The following is a 19,653-nucleotide window of genomic DNA, read 5'->3' on the forward strand; positions in this document are numbered from 1 at the left end:
CTGGCAGGAAATGCAATCAAAATTAATTACAAAGGAAATTATTTGAGTTATTGCACACATGGACTCCATCCATTCTGGATATAAAACACAAACATGCAAGAATAAATTCCTTAGATCCAACAACAATTAAGCCTGAGGTTGTCATTTTTGTTCTCAGACAACTCTCCAGAGCTAAGTCTTCAAGGGAGACAGCCAAAGCCACCACTCAAATCCTTTTTTCTGGCCAAGAGAGCAGAAGCAGCAGAACAGTAGCAATACCTCTGATTGCCTTAAAAAATGCTGCTTTCTTCACTGCTGAGGGTGACAAATAGAATCTTATTAGTGGATATTTTTCTCCTTCTGTGGACCCAGCAGTTGTTTGGCATACCAGGTCAGCAGATAATTAGACAGGTCATGCTGAACTTGAGCTGACTCATTTTTATAGTCCCAGCATGGGTGAGACAGTCAACAAATTAATGCTTGTACTTCTTCCCAAATTCATCTTCATAAACCAGATTGCAAGTCAGAGAGCACACCCTTGAGTTGGGTTGTGTTTGATGGTTGCTTCACTTCTCCAGCATGAGAGAGGGAGGATTGCTGATACATGAGTGAACATTCAGAGCAGAAGCCATCCACTGTGCTGGGTGAGAGGTGTTGTTACGAAACAGAAAATCCATTTGGCCATGGTACACATAAATCCATCTCAGGATTAGTCTTCTGGCTGTTTTGCTGCAGACATTTACGCCCCTGAAGGACATCTGGTTTCTCCAGAAATCCACATGGCAGGCAGCATGCATCCCATGAAAACTGCCAAAAGGACAGCAGCAAAGATGGAAGAAGCTGAGATGTTCAGCAGGGTCTCAATGGAGTGCTCGACCTTTGGCATTACCTCTGGTAGAGCCAGCTGAGGTGCTTCTGCATGCAAAGTGCAGACATGCATCTAGGCTTTAAAGCACATATTAGAATGTGAATCAGCAGGTTATGGTCAGCCAAAGAGCCCTGAGAATTCTTCAATCTGTAGTTTTTACAATAACTGCTGGTATAAAGTGTGAATATTTGTGGTCTCACTGTGTGAGAGACAACCAGAATGTGGGGAGCCATTGAGAAAGGAGTAAAATCAGTATTAGAAGTAACAGCAGATTAAGTAGCTGCCTGTGGAATTGAGATATACAAGAGAGACAACAAGAGTAGTACAAGAGCAATAGTGTTTAAAGACACTGGTACTTTTCAGTCTAAAATCTGTGCTTGCAAACAAGCTAAAATCTCCTTTAATTCAGAACATTAAAAAGCGTGAGTCTGTGGTGGGTTGGGGTGGGACTGGGAAGGCTGGGGTGTGACAAAAGCAACATCTAGCTGACCATCAAAGTGTAGGTATTTAAAGGAAAATGAGGAGAGGCTGGAAAAGCTTGGCAAACAAGGCAGCTGCAGAGATTTACAAGACATGGCAAAGGACGATGAAAACTTCACAGTTAAGAGCCAAAGGGTCAAGGGGATGCAGCTCAAGGAAGAAAAATTATTAGTCATGTAGTAGAGGGGAGAAGGGGTAGCCCTGGGAAGATGAGTTGAACACAAGAAAAGTAATCATCAAGAGGGAGGCAGGAAACATACAAAATGGAAAAGTTATGTGTATGGGAGCAGAAAGAGAAGCTTCAGAGAAGCTGGTTACTGGGTGAAAATGCTGTTACATGAAAGAAAATCTGTGAAGGGTCTGAGAAAGCATATTGCTGAAAAGTGGTGATTGCACTGCACCCAGTTGTGATTTCCCATGGCATGTACAGGTTCAAAATACCAAAATGCTTCTCTTTTGTCTTTGTGCTATGCCAATAGTTTCTATACATGCTGCTCTTTCATCCTTGTTATGGATGTGCCCTTTGTCATTCCTTGTTCTCCTCATACCTTTTGCAAAATGTAGAACTAACATCTTTAATCTTTTTCAAAAGATAAAAGCTTCTATATTGGTTACCCTTTTAGATATTTGATTCTTTTACAAGCAAATCTCAACTGACATTGCCACACAGTTATTGGTGTTCTACATGCTTTCATCACTCTGCGGTAGTTTGAGGGTTTCTTCCCTAAAACTGTAAAAGATTACTATTCCTGCTCCCTGTAGGGCTTTATATGCTACACTGCTGATGGCTGAATTTCTTCTTGATAAAAAAGATTTTAAAAAAGAAAACCAATGACTGACACATCACATATAATGCATCTGGGAAGATACTGTTCCTCTTTGTTGTGGTCCATACCAAATACCAATCTTATGTCTGGAAATCTTGCTGCCTGTCATCAGAGATGGTGAAAAACTGAAAATGTGTATCATTTATCTGAAGTGAAAAGGGAATCTGAGACCTCCACCTGATTCTTTGTTCAGTCTCAGCAGCCATCAGCAGAGTGCACCTGGATCCTTGGGGGCACAGGAGGGCAGGTGTGTGTAATGGTTTTTATTCTTTCTTTATTCTCAAATAATAATGTATCTCTTCAGACTCTTAAAATTTAAATTAAAAAAAATGCAAGGAAATTATATCTGGTATTGTTCTCTAGCTCAAGGTACTCATTATCCCAGCTTAATTGGCAAGTTATGCCTAATGTGAAGCAGCTAAAACAGTGGCTTCCAGCCCATAAGGCTCAAGCTGCTTACTAAAAGCAGTTTAAGTTAACTCATCACTCTTTCCTTTATAAATGATTGAGCTGAAGTGATAGTTTCTTTGGATAGGGATAATTGAAGTACTATAGTCAATTCCCATTATGTAGTGCAATATGTATTTATTTTGAAGTGCCAGAGGTTACAAATGTTTGTGCATGTCACTAACATAAGAATTAAAAGAACCCGAGTACCTAATCAGTATTTTTGGCCAAACATTGAGAATGATATCTAGGTGCCTAGAGATAAGCATTAAACTTTAAGGACCAAAGGGTATCCAATTTTGTTTACCTGTGCTTTTCCAGAAGCCTGTGTGTCTTCCATAGGTCTACTAACTGTGCAGGTATCTCAAGTATCCAAGGGAATTTGAAACCACACTGCCCCCATCTATTTGGACACATAAATTTCCCCCTATTTACCTGAAAATGGTTTGATCTTTTTTTACACTTCCATCTCAAAATGATCCAGAATCATCCATTCTCTGACACTTGCTAGAAGTGGTGGGGTGCATGCTTTTCAGTCCTGCTGCTCCAGGGTTTTTCCACTTTCTTCTTCCAGTAACAATTCATGCACAGTGGTCCTAGGAATACGAAACAGATGTGTTGTGATGAGCAGCATCATAGACCATGAGCCAGCACAGGCCAGGCCATGGGGGTTTGACAGTGGACATTACCTTGCAGTATCATAAACCTGCTCTGTCCACAGCTGAAGTCATGTCAAATGAGTGGCCCCAGAGAGAGGGAAGAGAGGATTGCTGTATGCAAACTGGGACTTGCAGTCCCTCACATGCAAGGTGCCCTGCAGCAGGCACTGCCACAGACTGTCTTACAGAGTCGGGTGCAGAGCAAAGTCACTGGTTGGTGGTTGCAGTGGAAAGCCTGTCTGGAGACAGTCATGTCATTTAGTGGTGAGTGAGAGGGCATTAAACTCTGTGCTGGCTGATGACCCTTATTTCAGATTGTGCTGCTCTGTCTTCTTTTATAAACCTTCTTTCAAAAGGTTACAAACCTTTATAAACCAACATTGCTTCATAAGGTGGATTTTTTCTTTCTCTTCACTCACTTTTCCTGCTGCTCCCCAAAGTCTGAGGAGTAATCATTTGCTCAGTGGGTCAAGTGTCTCTCAACCTCAGTCTTTTTTGCTTTCAAAGATACAGGTTTGTGTCTCCTTCCATCTGCTGCCTTTACTCCTGGCTCAGCAGCTCTGACATTACCCTGCTTCATCTTTTTGGGCTTACTTCCAACTCTGCCCAAAAAAAAAGCACGTGTTTGGCTCTAAGACCCAGTATGACAGCATTTCTTATCTCTTAGCCTATTTTGTCTTTAAAATTCAGGGTAGTTTTCTCCCTTGAGTATTTCACTGGTGATAGAAAATCTCCTTATGCAAACTAACACACCTTTACCCTCTGAAATGTCATGAGGTTGACTGCTGCTCTGATGCCTACACTATAACTTGTCTTGTCCAAGTCCAGAGTCTGCTACATATTGCAATAAGCATAATCATTCTTTTTTTATGGGCTCTTACACCCCCTCTTGCACCTCAGTATGTATTAGAAAATTTCCAGTGTTCAGATTATGCACAGGGTTCCTCTGGATCACTGACAGCTGGACTCTGAGGGAGTTCCAGGTGCTACACAGGTGCCAGTAGTGGTAATATATTACACTTAAAACAGTGGTATCTGACAGGGAAAGCATAGTGCAGGAATGAATCATCAAATATAGCTGTGTTTTTGCCACTGCTGACATGTGATGAATACGCTCTAATTTATTAGACTACCAGTTGAATAATACACTGACTTAAGACCAAAATCGGTTCCATAAAAATTAAGTTGACAGTTTTGGCATATTTCTTAAGTAATGATTGAAAGTAATAATAAAAGCTCTCCCAGTCATATTCTTTCCATAAGTCTGTGAAACACTGAAGTTGAGTAGTATTAAAAACACAGGGGTGGTGAAAATGCCCAAAACCACGTAAGTCTAAGTGGAGTGCACATGTTAGCATGAAGAGAAGAAAATTCAGATATATTCTGACATACAGCCACCAGTAGTTCTGGGATAGGATATCTGCGCCTTTACAACAAAGTATGGTGGCATTTTGCCATTTTTATATTAGCTAGCTACATTATATGAATTAATGGATATCTTTGGAGGCGAGGAATAGTGAACAATTACTTTTATAGAAAAAGATCTATCTCTAGGACAGGGGTCTTTGTTGGAATTGATATCTGTTTGGGGTGTCTTGTTTCTTTAATAGGTCAATTTTCCTAATCTTGTACTCTCAAACTAGGAACCATGTCACAACTATTTAATAAATTTGCCAATGTGTCAAAGACATTATTCAGAGATGAGTGAAAATGGAAGTGGTTTCAACAATGTTACAACAGCAGCGAATTTGTCTCAAGGCAATAGTAGGAAAGTATTTCCAGAAGTAGAACCTTATCTGTGATGATTTTGCTCTGGTTTAATCTACCAGAAGAATAGTTTGCTGTGCTGTTTGGCTCTGAAGGTAGAATCATTCTTAGGACAGTTATTTGATCCTCTGATGTGAAAATTTTCCTGAATTAAGTAATGGAGGCAGGTATTAAGGTGCTGAGGCTTTTATCATGCAAAGGAAAAGACATTAAATCTTCATTGTTGAAATAATAAGCAGATGCTATCCTCTTACAGTCAAAGACTTAGTAGATGGTGCTAGATGAATCACCTTCTTAATATGAAAATGATGGATGTCTTATCTTAGAAAAATAACTTTTAAATGTATAGTATCAGAAAAATGCTCTTCCAAGCACCCACAAGATAACCCCTTTCCTATTATGTCTATTTTATGTCTTCCTTCCTTTAAGAGTAAAATTGGACAAATAAATACATTTTCTTTTTTCCTTGTTGAGCTATTGGCTATGTTTAATCATATTATGTAAATCCTCTTTAAAAGCTTCAAATCAGTTTTGGATCTTGCAGTGTGTAATGTTGTTCAACTACAAAAAATAAATTTAAAAAATCAATTTGTTTGTAGATTAAAGTAGTTCTGCACGGACCCTAATGAAAATTAACAAGGCTATTTAATTTTAATATAATCCTCACACACATCCGCCTCTCTTCCCAGCATCCCCATCAGTTCTCACTTCTTCCATTCAGGGAGGCTTCTTGTATTGCAAGCTGAATTGCCCAGCTCTCCTACTAGTGGTGCTAGATAATGGTAGTGCTAGATAACATTTTGCTGACATTCCAACACTGGTTTCCATTACACATTTCAGTCTGCTTTCAGAAGAGGCTCCTAACACGGACAAACAAAATTCTAAGTGCAAATGCTCTGCAGAATGTAACACACACCAGTGCAGAAGTCAGGGATCGCAGTTGTGTTGGGCTGGTGCAACAATACCTGTGGGAGGACTTCACATTCATACCACTTTAGAGAGAGGTTTCTTCTATAGCTGGTGGTAGAAAACATGACTCTTCTTCATGTCTGTAGTAAAGAAGTAGGAGAATAACTGAGATAAGAGAAATTAACCAATAAGTAACGGGGTTTTTTTCTGTGCATGTCCTACAGTGATTTATTAACTAACTATATGTGTAGTTTTAGAAAAACTTCTTGCAATATAAAGAATGTACTTTATATATACTTGACTTTCAAATTCCATGGCTTAATTCTGTACTAAAGCAAATTCCCTGCTTTTTCAGTACATTTTCACATAGCTAACACAGTGTCTGAAGTACTTAAACCACAGAAAATGGGCTAACAGTTACACTCCTTAATAGGTTCTAAGACGGACGTAAACAGTGACTTGGATCAACTCTGTAGCTCAGCCACGCCCTCCTTCTTCCAGCTCATGTGCCACCTGTGTTTGGTGAACCTCTGGAAGGACATTTTGGTGTCCTTGACCATGATGCCTGCTGGATTGTAGTCAGTTGCTTTACCCACATGGGTGAGCAGCTTTTTTGGAAGCAGCAGTTCTGCCTTTTGCTGCCTCCTGGGGACAGGGCAGGGAGAAGGAGGGAGGCCTGTATCCCCAACAGGCAGCTCCTGGCAGGGGGGCTGGCATTGGCATTACAGGTTCTGGTAGGGAGGTCTCCAAACTGGGCAGCAGCTTGCACAGCTGCCACAGATGAAATACAGTGACTAGATTTTAGATCTACAAAATGTGAGTCTTCTGGCACTTGCTATCCAAAGGCTAAATTCGATGCAATTCTTGGGGGAGAAAGAAGGGGAAAGCAATTTAAAAACATTACCAAACCCACTCAGAATATATTTTACTTTAAATATGCTTCTGATTAAGAATTGAATGGTAATATTGGGCTAGAATTGCTACAACTGCTCAGAATAAGGAATGCTGTACTATCCCACTGTTACTCATTATGTATAAAAAGCCTGTTTTATTGTTTTGAAGTATTTAATACTGACTTTTTCTTCTCATGCCTTACTGAAGGGTGTGCACAGCAGAAATGTTAGAACTGCTGAGCATTGGAATTTCCAGAATGCTTATAACCTGCTTGATTGTGTCTGTTAAATTTTTCAAACTGAGCTTTCCCTGATAGCTCCAAAGCCTTTATTTGTTGTAAGAACCATCTTGCATGTCTAGGCATGTGTACTGGTGTGAATACTACTGCCTGGAATACTAGACCAGTTCCAGGAAAGAAATCTGCTTGGGGCAGCCATCCAGATTTCCTTACATCCACTGTTCTGGGATGTAATCTTTGGCTGCTAATGAAATTATCATCATGAACTGATTCCACTAGAGGACTGAGGTGCTGAGATGCTCTCTTGCAATTTAAGTGAGGTCCAAAAAGCAAAAGGAATATTGGTCTAGTCTGGATATGTGCACAGAGTAAAGCAGAAAAGTCTCACTGATCTGATTTATCTACTTGTACTTACTCCCAACCAGTGGCAGACACTGCACTAGAGGAGTAAAAGCTACATCAAATGATAGTTTATTTTTTGAAACACCAGCTTAATTTGATATGTGTTGCAAACTGAAGTACTCACTGTAAGTGATATACAGCTATTAATGTGTTCATGTTGCACAAGAACAGACAGGTGCAGGTGAAAATAGCATTTCAGACATTTCTGCAGTTTGTTTCATAAATGTGTGGGGAAAAAGATTTTCAGTTTGCTCAAACAAATCATTTCTGAAAGAGAAAGAAGTGCTAACAACTGTTCTACATCTGATATTAATAATACTGCTTAAAATCATTACAGTGAAAGTAAATTAAATATTAAGTTCAAAGAAATAAAAATGTTTCAGGACAAGATTTGTATTTGTATTGCAGCACACTGGAAAGATTCAAATCCTGCTGTACACATTTTGTACACAGTCTAATGCTTTTTATAATCAGGAATGTTTTTACATAATATAGACTGAGTATTTTCTAACACTTCACATTACCACAAAAATCTATTTGATAATCTTTAACAGTTCAGTACAGAAATTTAAGTTTTTATATGTATTATGAATATTCTGTTCAAATGACTGATTGTTCCACCACATCAGGCAAAACTGTGAGAAATAAAAATGATTCAATGTCTGATAGTTAAAAGATATGATTTTCCTCTTGCCTCTGCTTTCAAATATAGATACAAACAACTGAATTTATGAATTCAGAAATAAGATTTTTAATAAGTATGCATAAACACTATGGGTAAACATTTTTAAGTTATCAAAAAAATCTGATTAAATTACCATATCATATACAATAATCATACCTGATCATTCACAAAATGTAATGTAGATTAGATTACTAATTATGTTTATATTTCCCAATTTTCCTGTCCTTTTCATCCTGCATGACACACTCTTGGTGATTGCTGTATGCAAATTCTTAGCACATCTGCACTGAAGGTGATTCAGAGTTGTTTCACTGACCTCAGTAATAATTCCATCAGGCCTTCACCTTCTCTGATCTTCTCTTTATCACATTGAAGGATTGAGCAGTCACCATAATAGCAATCTTCTAGAACTGATGTGAGGCTTCTGGTGTATCTGTGCTGCCATATATCTGGTATATCTGTGCTGCTAATCCTGCCATATATATTCTCAGAAGCTGATTTTTTATTATTTTCACAAGCACTGCATGACTTCTAGGTGCAATTTTGAAAAGGAAATCTGTTTATTTAAGCATGAAAAAAATTATAATAATCTTAGAATCACTTAGGTTGAAAAGATCATCAAGCCCAAACATAATATACAGAATTTCTTTTTATTTAAATGTTTGATGCGACCATTTCAAAAATTCTTTTCATTTGAGGAGATTTTATATTCTGGAGGTTAGTGTTTTATTCAGGAAATCCTTGCAAAATGCCGGATTGGAATAGATGTTAGAAAGACTCCTTTTTTGGCCAGTACCATGCATACAACTAAAGATGTGTGAAAAAGATGGCATCCTCTTGAGCAATGCAGTCTAAGAAACACCACTAAACCCATTTAAATTGCTGCATGTAGATTAGAATTAACCTTGTACAGGGGAGAAGTCTTCAGAGAAGACCTTTTCACAAATAACAACATCACTGGGTTTGCATTCACTGCTGTGGTTTTAGCAATTGATGCACATTCAATTTATGGTAACATGTGAGATGTTTGGTGAGGACTTACCAAGTTCTGTGAATTGTGGTATTCAGATTATCTTTGTGCATATACTTGGCCTTACCATCACAGTTCCGTTCTCTTACGGGTGTGATGTGGCCATATCCGAAGTCTCTGATGCAGTATGGAAGTATTAACAGAATCTGTAATGTGTGAAATGCTTGAACATGCAATCAAAACAAAAACAATGTAAATATCACTTGCTCCAAATTAACATCAGTATCCAATTAAATTACCTGCAATGATGCAAATGGTGCTATTAGTCTTGCTTGTTTTCCCTGTACTTCTCCCTCACCCTTTATTGCTGTATCTTCTGAATTGTCCCTTCGTTTTCTTTCAACAAAGGCAAGTATGCCATGAGGGATCTGGTCCACCGACTGCCAGGCGCTAACAACAGCAACAGCTCAGCGAGCAAGGCCATGTCTGATGACACCGTGACTGCCATTTGCTGCACTCTGCACGAAGTCATCACTAAAAACATGGAGAATGCCAAGGCCTTACGGGACGCAGGCGGCATTGAGAAACTGGTTGGCATATCTAAGAGTAAAGGAGACAAGTATGTTTTGCAAATCACCTTGCACCTTTTTAACCTCTCCAGCAGTTATTACTAGTCCTGAATGTGTTTGCCTTCTCTGTGCAATCGCAAGTTGAATCCTTTAGTTTCAACAGATACCACGTGGCCCAGTGCAAAGGGTGACAAGAAACAGACAATGGCAATACCAAAAATCTCCCTCTGCTTTGGTTCATTTTTGATGTGCCATCCGCAATGCAGGGAGTGCAGTCCGTGTGCATTTTAAGGAAAAGTAATTATCTACAGTAACCCCTACCTCTGAGCAATTCCAGAAGATCCCAGTAAACATTAGGGATCAGAGTGGTTGGATTGCACCCTGCACAAGGCGTGACATGCAGGTGGAGAGGTCCTTTGAAAGGAAGGACCTCACCACAGTTCTGGTACTGCTTCTCTTGATCTAAGAGTGAAGAATGTAAAGTCACTGTCCCTCTTCACAGCACCCCTTTCCCTGCCACCAGCTTGGTAGTAGATCCATGGATTTTCTGACTGGTTGCTTCTGAGAGAGCCTTTAGGCTGCTTTGTGAGGCAAAAAAATGTCTTGCACACAACTGTGACATTTTCAGAACAGCTACAGTTTCATCTTGTCTGTTTGGCTATGTACACACTCTTCATGAAGAGTTCACTCTTTATCCTTCTTTTGCCTAAAACAGATAGCCTGGTTCTCATATTTGTCAAGCTGATGAAGTATAGTGCAATGGGACTATGGCAGTTTGAAAACAAAAAGCCTTCACTGTAGTGTACAAAACCCATCAGTCCACCTACTCGGAGCTGTCATCACACAGCCTACTGCAGCATCAGAGCTCTTAAAGAGCCCCTCAAAGCCAGGCCACAACCTGAAGGAAAGATTTATGCACCCTACATTTGGTATGAGAACTTATGCTCGCCTCTGTGATCGGAGCATTGCCAATATAATTTAATCGCATTTCTTTTCCTCTATTGTCACCCTTTTCCTTTCATACCAAATTCATTATTGAAACATTCTTGCATCCAAATTGTAAGGGGTAAAAAGTAGTGTGAGCAAGTATGTGATTCCAGCTGTGGGAGCTCCCCATGCTCTGCCAATTTATTTATATTTGCAGTTTGTTATTACTGAATCTACCTAAATTTTTTATTTCTATTTTCTAGATCAAATGTACTGACATTGCAAGCAGGTTCATATCCATTTCTCTTAAGTTGAATGTGTATTTCCTCAGAATAATGCGTCTACCTGTTCATTATCTGGTAAAGAATACTAATACCTGTTGAATATGGAATTTTTGAAGTATCATGGGCAGTTTTAGGAGGATCCAAGGGCATAATTCCTTGTCTGAATATACCTCATAACTGTGAAAGACATCTATTTCTAATTAATCTAGAGCAGAGTAATTCCAAAAAGCCCTTCTGAGTCATGATATGTATCCCTCCTCTCAAGTACTTTGACCTGCAGTCCTGTATTATTATTTTTACAGGTTACACAGTTCTAGAACAAGAAAACCTGTCAACACACAGTGCTGCAAACACCCATCTTAAGTAAAAGTTCAATTTTTCAGCTTTCAGAAGTGTCAGTACTGTGTGCTGTTGGTTTGGTTTGGTTTCTTATAGGTAATTCATTGTTTGAAAACCAAAATTGCTGGTTGTTGGACTGATAGAAAATTCTGACATGCTCACTTTAATACAGTAAATCATTTCTGTATGAAGTCATTTTGTCCAGTATGAACTGTTTCTGAATGTGCAGGATACTGAACTGGCCATGCATCCTAGTATGTATCAGTGCCAGTAGTCTGGCTCTGATAGCCCTTGGAATATGCCCAGGGCTTGAACAGCCTCTCTGTATGACCACATGAGAGAACTGGTGTTCATAAGGTTATTTATATTGTCCAAGCCCATATCAGCTTCACATAGCTCCTGCCTCTCCTCAATACTCATGGAGTGGTTGGCACAGTTATTTTCCTGGTTACTCCATGCTTATCAGCACCCCACTAGCCAGTACAGCTGGAAGTATAATAAAAACAATTATGCTTGAAAGGGCTTATCAAAACCCTGTTTACTCACCAATTACCCACCTACTGCTCTACTCTGGGTGAGAAATGGAATAGAAGTGGGGGAAAAAGCACCAAATAAATTACTAGGGAAATGTTGTATTAATAAATCAGTTGTGTCATAGCAGCACTTTACCAACTTGAATGTCAGCCTACCAGTGATTCATCTCAGAACTTATAGAATGAACCAAAGCCTGGCCCCTGCCCAAAGCAGCAGCTTAGGATTGCTGCTGGTTTTCTGGTTTCTCTTTGATGTTTCAAACCATATGCCTCTTCTGAGTAGAACATAAATCACCTCAATGACTGCCCCAGACTGCATCAATCCTCACTCTGGACTTTGGCCTTTGCAAGGTTTTCTAGCGTTCTGCTGCTTTATATGTATTTTTGATCCTGCACAATGTATGCTTCCTTAATGGGCTGGGTTATCTTCCAGGTCCTTTTCTATTTGACCCCTTTTTGTTTTGGGGGTGTTTTTTAAATTTTTTAATTACCTATTCCAGCAGGATTATATGACACCAGCTGATTGTAACAATAGTTTAGATCTTCTTTCAAAACTTCTGTGAAGAGAAATACCATGTGAAGTTACATGGTTTTCAACACCACATTGTATTCCTGTCATTAAAGGATAATGGTGTGAGCAAAATCCTAGTCCACATTTGGATTCCTAATGAAATCATAGCTTCTTGTAATCAGTTGTATTTCTGCATCTTGGTTCTGCATTTCAAAACCAGTGCTCATAATCCATCTAGAGTTTCTTTTATCCACTGCTGAGAGGAGCTAAATGAGTTGAGCAGACTGTCCTGAGCTAGAGTTCAGCAGCTTGCAAAGAATGAAATTCTGCTCTGTCTCCTTGTCCTTTATGCCAAAAGTTGCAGCTTATCTTAGATGTACATAATGCCAGTTGGTCCTCAATAATTTTGCCAATTGCTACCTCCTATTCCTCTTACTATGCTCTCAGCAGAAATCCCTCTGTGTGCTGAGATGCACAAGTTTTTTTCCCCTCACTGATTGATTAATACTATAGAGATAAGATATCTTGCCCTTGCTTAAAAACACCTTGGTCTCCCAGATGCCAAGCAAAGATCTTACAGTATACTTGAAACACACTTCATTTGTGAGAAATGGAAAAGTTTGAATCTGTAGCAATGCATCTGAAAATTGGAATGAATGGTGTCCTTTATTTAACAGTCTCTTTCTCACTCTTTTTTTTTCTCTCTCTCCCTTTTTAATGTACATGTGTAACAGGCATTCGCCTAAAGTGGTGAAAGCAGCATCTCAGGTCCTCAATAGTATGTGGCAGTACAGAGACCTGAGAAGTCTCTACAAGAAGGTAAGGCTTGGGTTTTTTCTAGATTTATCATCTTTCATACTGTTACCCAAATTTGGGGGCTGAGAGACTTTAGACCAAAATATTTGTTTATGTAACTGGAAATTCACTTGGAGTTTAAAGTTTCAGATACTTGGAGTTCTTATTTATTCCTTAATTTCTACTTTAAACATAAAAATGCCCTCTGAAAATATGTGTGGTGGTGAAAAGTAGATGTGAATTTGATTTTGAAATAAATTCATACAAAAGGTGCTGGATCTGACAGCCCAGGAGAGTGAAATCCTCTGTTCATTGAACAAACGTATGTAACAACTCCTACTGGAACAGTCTTTCTTACACCTCCTCGTGTTTCTGAGGAGATTACCAGATTTCCAGCCCTTCAGCTCCCAAATTTCCTCATGAGATTGTAAACAAGAGTATCTGAAGGAGAGGTGCTTAGGGACCAGCTCCATATGGAGCTGGGCAGAAACCTGTAGCTTTGTTTCTAATCAGCCAGCAGACAGTGGCATCATATACTTGGTTTTCAGTCTGTTGAGTCCATAGTACCGTGCCATTCCCACAGGCCTGCTAATCTCTTGGAAATGAATTGCAGTAGAGTAATACAAAAATGTGAAACAACATTCTATATAGCTTTTTTAACATAAGTGTCTACTTATTAAATGGAAACATGTACAGTAATTCTTGCCGAATATTTCCAAACTGAATTATGTTCCATGTGAGTATCAGCCTGCAGATTTAGTTCTTTTGTGTCTTCTTGCTTGGAATGCCACATCGTATGTGAGTGATACTTGTATTTGGAATCTCATCAGAGAGAGCTAAGACTTCATGTGGCATCTTCAGTTCAGGCTCTAGTTAAGGCTGAGGCATAAGGATTGTGAAGTAGGGAAGGTTCACAGTGGTGTGATCTGTGTTGTATGTATTCTGCACAAGAAAGTACCTTAGTTACGTGAAATGTATGCAGCAAATCTCAAGCTGGCAGAAGCTGACCTTCTGTGTGAAATGCTGTTCTTTTGCATGCCTCAGCCCTGCTTGTGTCAAGTCTGAGGAGTGAGGAAGATGATGATTGTTGAGTCTCTCCATTGTTCACTTCCCGTATTTTCAGTCATCCTTGGCAGCCCTAGGGATACCATATGTGAAGACGTTCCTAGTCACAAGCTGGTCCTCAACTGTCCCATTATGAGGTGGAAACAAACATGAACAGGCTTTTCTTGATCCAAGTCAGTAATACACTGGAAGTGTGCATAGCCTGACTTCTGTGCTTGTGGGTGGCTGCAGTGTAGAGGCTGAGCTGTTCTGCACCATAATCTCTTAGAGGTTCTTACAGTATCTGCCTTGTGTCCAACCTTCTGTCTGTATATATATGCCATGATGGTAAAGCAGTTTCTGAGGTGTCTCCATGCAGGAGGTAATAATGTTTGTGCTGTGTGGCTGCTGAGTTTACTGCTACCTAAGGGACGCCGTTGGCTGCTGGTGTGACTGCTGGTGATGGACTTACATACTAAGCATGCTCCGGTGCTAAGTACTTTGCATGCTTACAACAGCATTCTCCATGGCCACAAATACCTACTTGTGATATGGAAATTAGGGCAGGCTAGCTTTAGAGGTAGCTTCTCAACACTCATAGCAGACAGATCATCTATATAATCAGGAAGAGAATTGTATTAATATCTATATTACTAAACTCCTACACAAAATCTTAAAATGAAGATCAGTCTCTGCGACAAATTTGTGTATTAATTACATAACATTATATGTGCTGTTAAGCCTTGTATAAATATGGTTTCTTTTAATAAAAATGTTCAGATAGTTAATTTTAAATACTCCTTTTTGTTGAAATGCAACAACAATCCTTATAAAATTATAATATTTATTAAACTTGCATGTAATAGGCTGACTGACTTAGGCTGTCTGTCTGAGTTTAACCACTGCTTGGAAGGCAGTGGCAATGGTTTTATGATAGGAAAATTAGAGAAATTTGCATTACACTAATAGTCAGCTACTTATGTAATATAAAGATACTGGATTAATGCAATCTTTGTTTTGTCCCATTAAAATATATATGTACCAGTAAAAATGAATGAACACAGAGTGTAATGCAGTCAGCACTTGCAGTATCTTGCACTTGCATAGCCTTTTTTTGAAGTGCAGGTAAATCCCATTGCATAACCATCAGCAATTTGCTCCCATATACCAAAGTATCTATACAATTGCTTTCAAAGAATTGGCCAACAGAGACACAACTTTGTATTGTAATACAAGGAAATTGCAAGCATCCCATTATAGTTAAGTGAAAGCAGCAACACTTATCTTCTGTTTGAGAAACAATATAACCAAATAGTTTGAATTGTGGTATATTTTAGAGCTACATGTTCACAATAAAGTAAGAAGTTGTAAAATTAATAGAAGTATTATTCTTCGTATTAATGGGCAAAGAAGGCAATACATGTTTACTGCTGATATGGTAGAAGTCACTATGTTTAGCCCAAGTATGACTGGATCAGCAAAAACACTAAAACTCTTTAATTTTTCTAATTTTGCTCAACATTGTAAGGAACATCCTACAGCCAGCAGAAGATAAACTGCACTGACAGAAATCCAGAGTCGGGGATTGGTGTGGATGCTCTTTAAGTCCACAATATCTTATGCACTGTGTTTGCAGAGCTGTGCCACAACCTGTATCCTGCACTGGCAGGTTTTATCCAGTGTCCAGGGATTTCCAGGTCATGGAAGTTGTGTTGTGCCTTTACTGGGACACACAGACTCTTTAGGCTGGGCTGGCATGGAAAAGACAGAAAGTAAATAGCATTCAGATCTGTGAGTGAGGCAAGAGTGTTAGTTCTCTGTAGGCTTGTGCTTTGACAGGAAAAAAAATCAGTTTTGCCTCCTGGTGTGGTTAAGTTGACACTATCCTAACACCATCCAACAAGGAAAAGTTATAAAATGCATAAATATTTCTGGTCCTAAAACTGTAGGAAAAAAAAAAAGAAGGCTTAACAGACAAAGAGGAAGCAGATAATTTAGTCTTGAAATGAAGGAGTTGCCAGCCACCCCAAAAGTTGTGAGTCCTTCATCATGCAAGAACTCATCAGAAATACTGCTTAATTTACAAGCAATAGCTGGTACAGGAATCTAGTCTGAAAAAGTCCACCAAGAGGAAAGCAATGTTCAGATTTAGTCACATATAGACAGTGATTAGATTATTTAGTGTCATTAATTTCTAGAAAGGAGGTGATGACATTTTTCATTAGTAGAGAAAATATGGTCTCCCAAAGATAATATCATCATTTTCAAACTTCTTTGTTTTCTACAAGCAAGACATATATTCATAAATGATCATTTATCTGTCTTTGTTTTCATGAGTCTGATCCAAATTACTTAAAATCTGATTTTCAAACATTCTTAATGGTCCCATGGCCCAAAGCCCCATGGGTGGGGTCAGTGGCTCAACAATCGGAAAAACAAGGTACAGAAAGTAAATAGCATTCAGATAGTTGAGCTATCGCACAACTTGTTCCTATGCTTCAGACTCCTGGTACACCCCTCCTCTTCAAGTGTCTTGGTAACCTGTATTATAGAGTTAGCAGGAGATATGAGTGCTGCTTACAGCATCCAGAAAGAGACATCCTGCCCCATTTATGCTTAGCCTCTTAAGAGCTACTACATAGCTTGTTTAAAGGCACCTATTTTTGACTCAGTATCACTGTCCCTGCTCCAGTCTCTAGGGTGTTCACTGGTTGAATGTTTTGGAACACCTGAGAAAATACAGGTGTGTCTATAAGAGAGCAAAATTCCATTAACTGGTAAACTCTTCTCTGTGTCAAAATTCAAGAAAATAACCAACTGCTCTTAAATACAGATAGCTTGTTAAATTGCATGAGGAAATTTGAGCAAAAGGGTTGTGCTAAATGAGCTTAACATGAAAGAAAATTTATTAGCTAAAAACAAGCTTCAATTAGCATTAAATGTGTGTAGTATTAAAGAGCTGGAGGAACTGTCAGGAAGAATATGTTTTCTGTTAATTGGTTTGCTTTGCCTAACCACTTAGGCTCCAACAAAATATGTTTACATTCTATCATTATGTTTACACTTACTCTGTCTTCCAGTGTGTAAGTAGAGGTCATGATGAATTTGTAGAAAATATTTTTCTTTCCCATTTATTGTGGTAGGTTTCTGTTCTGCACAGAATATTAGAAATTATTGTCCCATTCGCCTGCCATCTGAATAAAAATGCCACCCAATGTTGGAAACCAGGGAGGCTGTACAGGGCAGATGTCCTTCAGCTTGTACTGTGCCATTTACAGCAGGGAGACTTGTGTGATAGGCATTTAATGGAGCCATCTGAAGATGGCCTCGTCTGTCGTTCGTTAGAAAAAACACATAGAATTGCCTGAAGTCTTCTTAGCAGTTCAGGCCATGTGGATATAGAAAAAGACTTGCTTTTCATGTGGCTTTCAGAATAATAAGAAGGTGGCTTTATGAGAAGTCCTTTATGACTAAATGCTCCATGAAAATTGACAGCATTAAAATTCAAAATCTTAGTCTCAAGGACTTTTAGAATCTAAAGTATTTTTCTTAAATAAAATATACCTACTCACCTTTTAAAAATGTTAATTACAACATCCAATCATGTAAACTTGGGACACATCTCCTGGATTTTCTTCTGGTAACGTTATTATTATCAGTCAGACATCCCCCAAAAGGAAGCTGGTATAGGTTAAATTTATCTAGTGAAAAGGTCTGTGCAGAACTTAAACCTTACATTAAAGATCTAAATTCTAAATCCAGAGCATAATAATTCCTAAAAAATAGTGGCTTGACTTGAAGGAACTATTCATGTGTTCAGATTATTCATGAGCATATGTACTTTGCAGTGCTGATCTTTCAGCAGGGCTTAATTTATTTCTGTACAATTGGCAAAAGCTTTTTCAGATTAATATGTCACCGTCTTAGAAAAAAGGATGAATTAATTTAAGATAAACCCCTTTCTGTAATATGAAGCTAAAGTATCATTATAGAGAAGGCATTGTCTAGAGCCCATTTTTATATTAACTATGAAAATGCAAGTACCTGATTAATAAATGATTGACTGATTGATTGATTTATGGCAGTGGGCGTCCCCAAGCTTCAGTGTGACTGATGACAGAGGATTTTCACCAACCCACGACTCTGGGTCATGGCACGCTCAGCATACTCTCTCCCAGAGCCAAGAAACCAGAATCTATTCCCCAACCCAGGTATTCTGGCTGTCAGCTGAGCAGTCTTGCATTGTTGTGTTTCATGCATACTGAGATTTGTACCCAAAGCAGTTCTTCAGGAGACCCTTGAATCAAAAGTAACAAAGCCTGACTCGAGAATATGTTCTTAAGTTGCACAGTGTAGTTCACTGAACCCTGTAGGTTCTAGATGGAAAGTGCCTCACTTCACTTAGGAGAGTACCTGCAAGGAAGGTGTGCCAAGTTCTGCTCTCTCTGTGGACAGAACATACCAGTGAGAGGGACAAGTGCATTAAATCCAGTTCCCTGACAATCTCTCTAGTATTTCACTGATCTCTTTCCTGATTGTCTCAGCCTTTCAAAGAGAAGGGAGGCTGCTGATAAGCACTATGTTGCAACACCATTTTAAATTTATCAAACACATTGCTTTGGTTTTTTGGCAAAACAACATCTTTTAAAAACAAAAAGCAATGGCTGAACATTTCAATAAGGGGATCCTAGGTAAACTGGTAAACTGGCACATCTATAGAAAAATCAGTGTGTCCATGAGTCAATGAAATTCTTAAAATGATAATTTTCAAAATCTTTATTATGAGTGATAATATATGTTTCCTTCAGACAATTATAGATGAGAATTAGCTGGACTGGCCTTTTTTTTTCCAGAATAAAATATTACTTTGTGGCATTATGGCAAAACCAAATCACCTTCTACATTTGCACAACATCCTAGTAAGTCCATGGAGTGACTGTGTTTATGTCTGTGCATTATGCATGTATGTGTATATATATGTGTATATATATATATGTGTATATATATATATATATATATATACACACACACAGACATATATAGACAGTCATACATATATGTCTGTATATAATCTCTGATAAAATATTTAGAGGAAATTGGAATTTACCTGTTTTTCTGGCCCCACAGAACATAGTAGCTATGCTATTTCTTTCATCTTTTTGGTTTTTTGTACTACGTTTGCCTGGAAAAGAGTAGACATCAGAGAAGACATCATTTAAATACTCCAGACATAAATATCTTTCAAGGTTAGGGTAAATCCTTTTCATCTTTAGCTAACAGGACTATAGTTAAAACACCCAGCATTTCATCAGCTTTTGTTAATTAGGAACTAGGCAAAGTCCTAATTTGACTTCAGATAAAGGAAATGTGGAAATTTTTTGCCTAAGTAAAATACTCTCAGGCCTGTTTAAAGTATCATCTGATTAATTTTAGTAGAAAGAGATTCTATAACCAATATAGCAAAAGAGTTATAGTCTACAAATGTATGCATCTGTTTTTTCCATCTTACGGAACATGTCATTTGCC

The 19,653-nt window shown here is 38.5% G+C and overlaps 1 protein-coding gene across 11 annotated transcripts in view; it reads left to right on the top strand.

Moving 5' to 3' along the window:
- Positions 1 to 19,653, top strand: part of CTNND2 (catenin delta 2) — a 638,012-nt gene that overhangs the window by 592,008 nt on the left and 26,351 nt on the right. For 8 of the 11 annotated variants that reach the window (XM_077182185.1, XM_077182224.1, XM_077182172.1 and 5 more), the window contains 3 exons: positions 9,534 to 9,744; positions 13,023 to 13,107; positions 18,213 to 18,338. In XM_077182185.1, the coding sequence (XP_077038300.1) occupies positions 9,534 to 9,744; positions 13,023 to 13,107; positions 18,213 to 18,338 (422 nt within the window). The remainder of the gene's footprint in view (positions 1 to 9,533; positions 9,745 to 13,022; positions 13,108 to 18,212; positions 18,339 to 19,653) is intronic. The other 3 variants (XM_077182190.1, XM_054632599.2, XM_077182210.1) reach the window with 1 other exon arrangement.

Source organism: Agelaius phoeniceus, chromosome 1, assembly GCF_051311805.1.
Source record: "Agelaius phoeniceus isolate bAgePho1 chromosome 1, bAgePho1.hap1, whole genome shotgun sequence".
NCBI lineage: Eukaryota > Metazoa > Chordata > Aves > Passeriformes > Icteridae > Agelaius > Agelaius phoeniceus.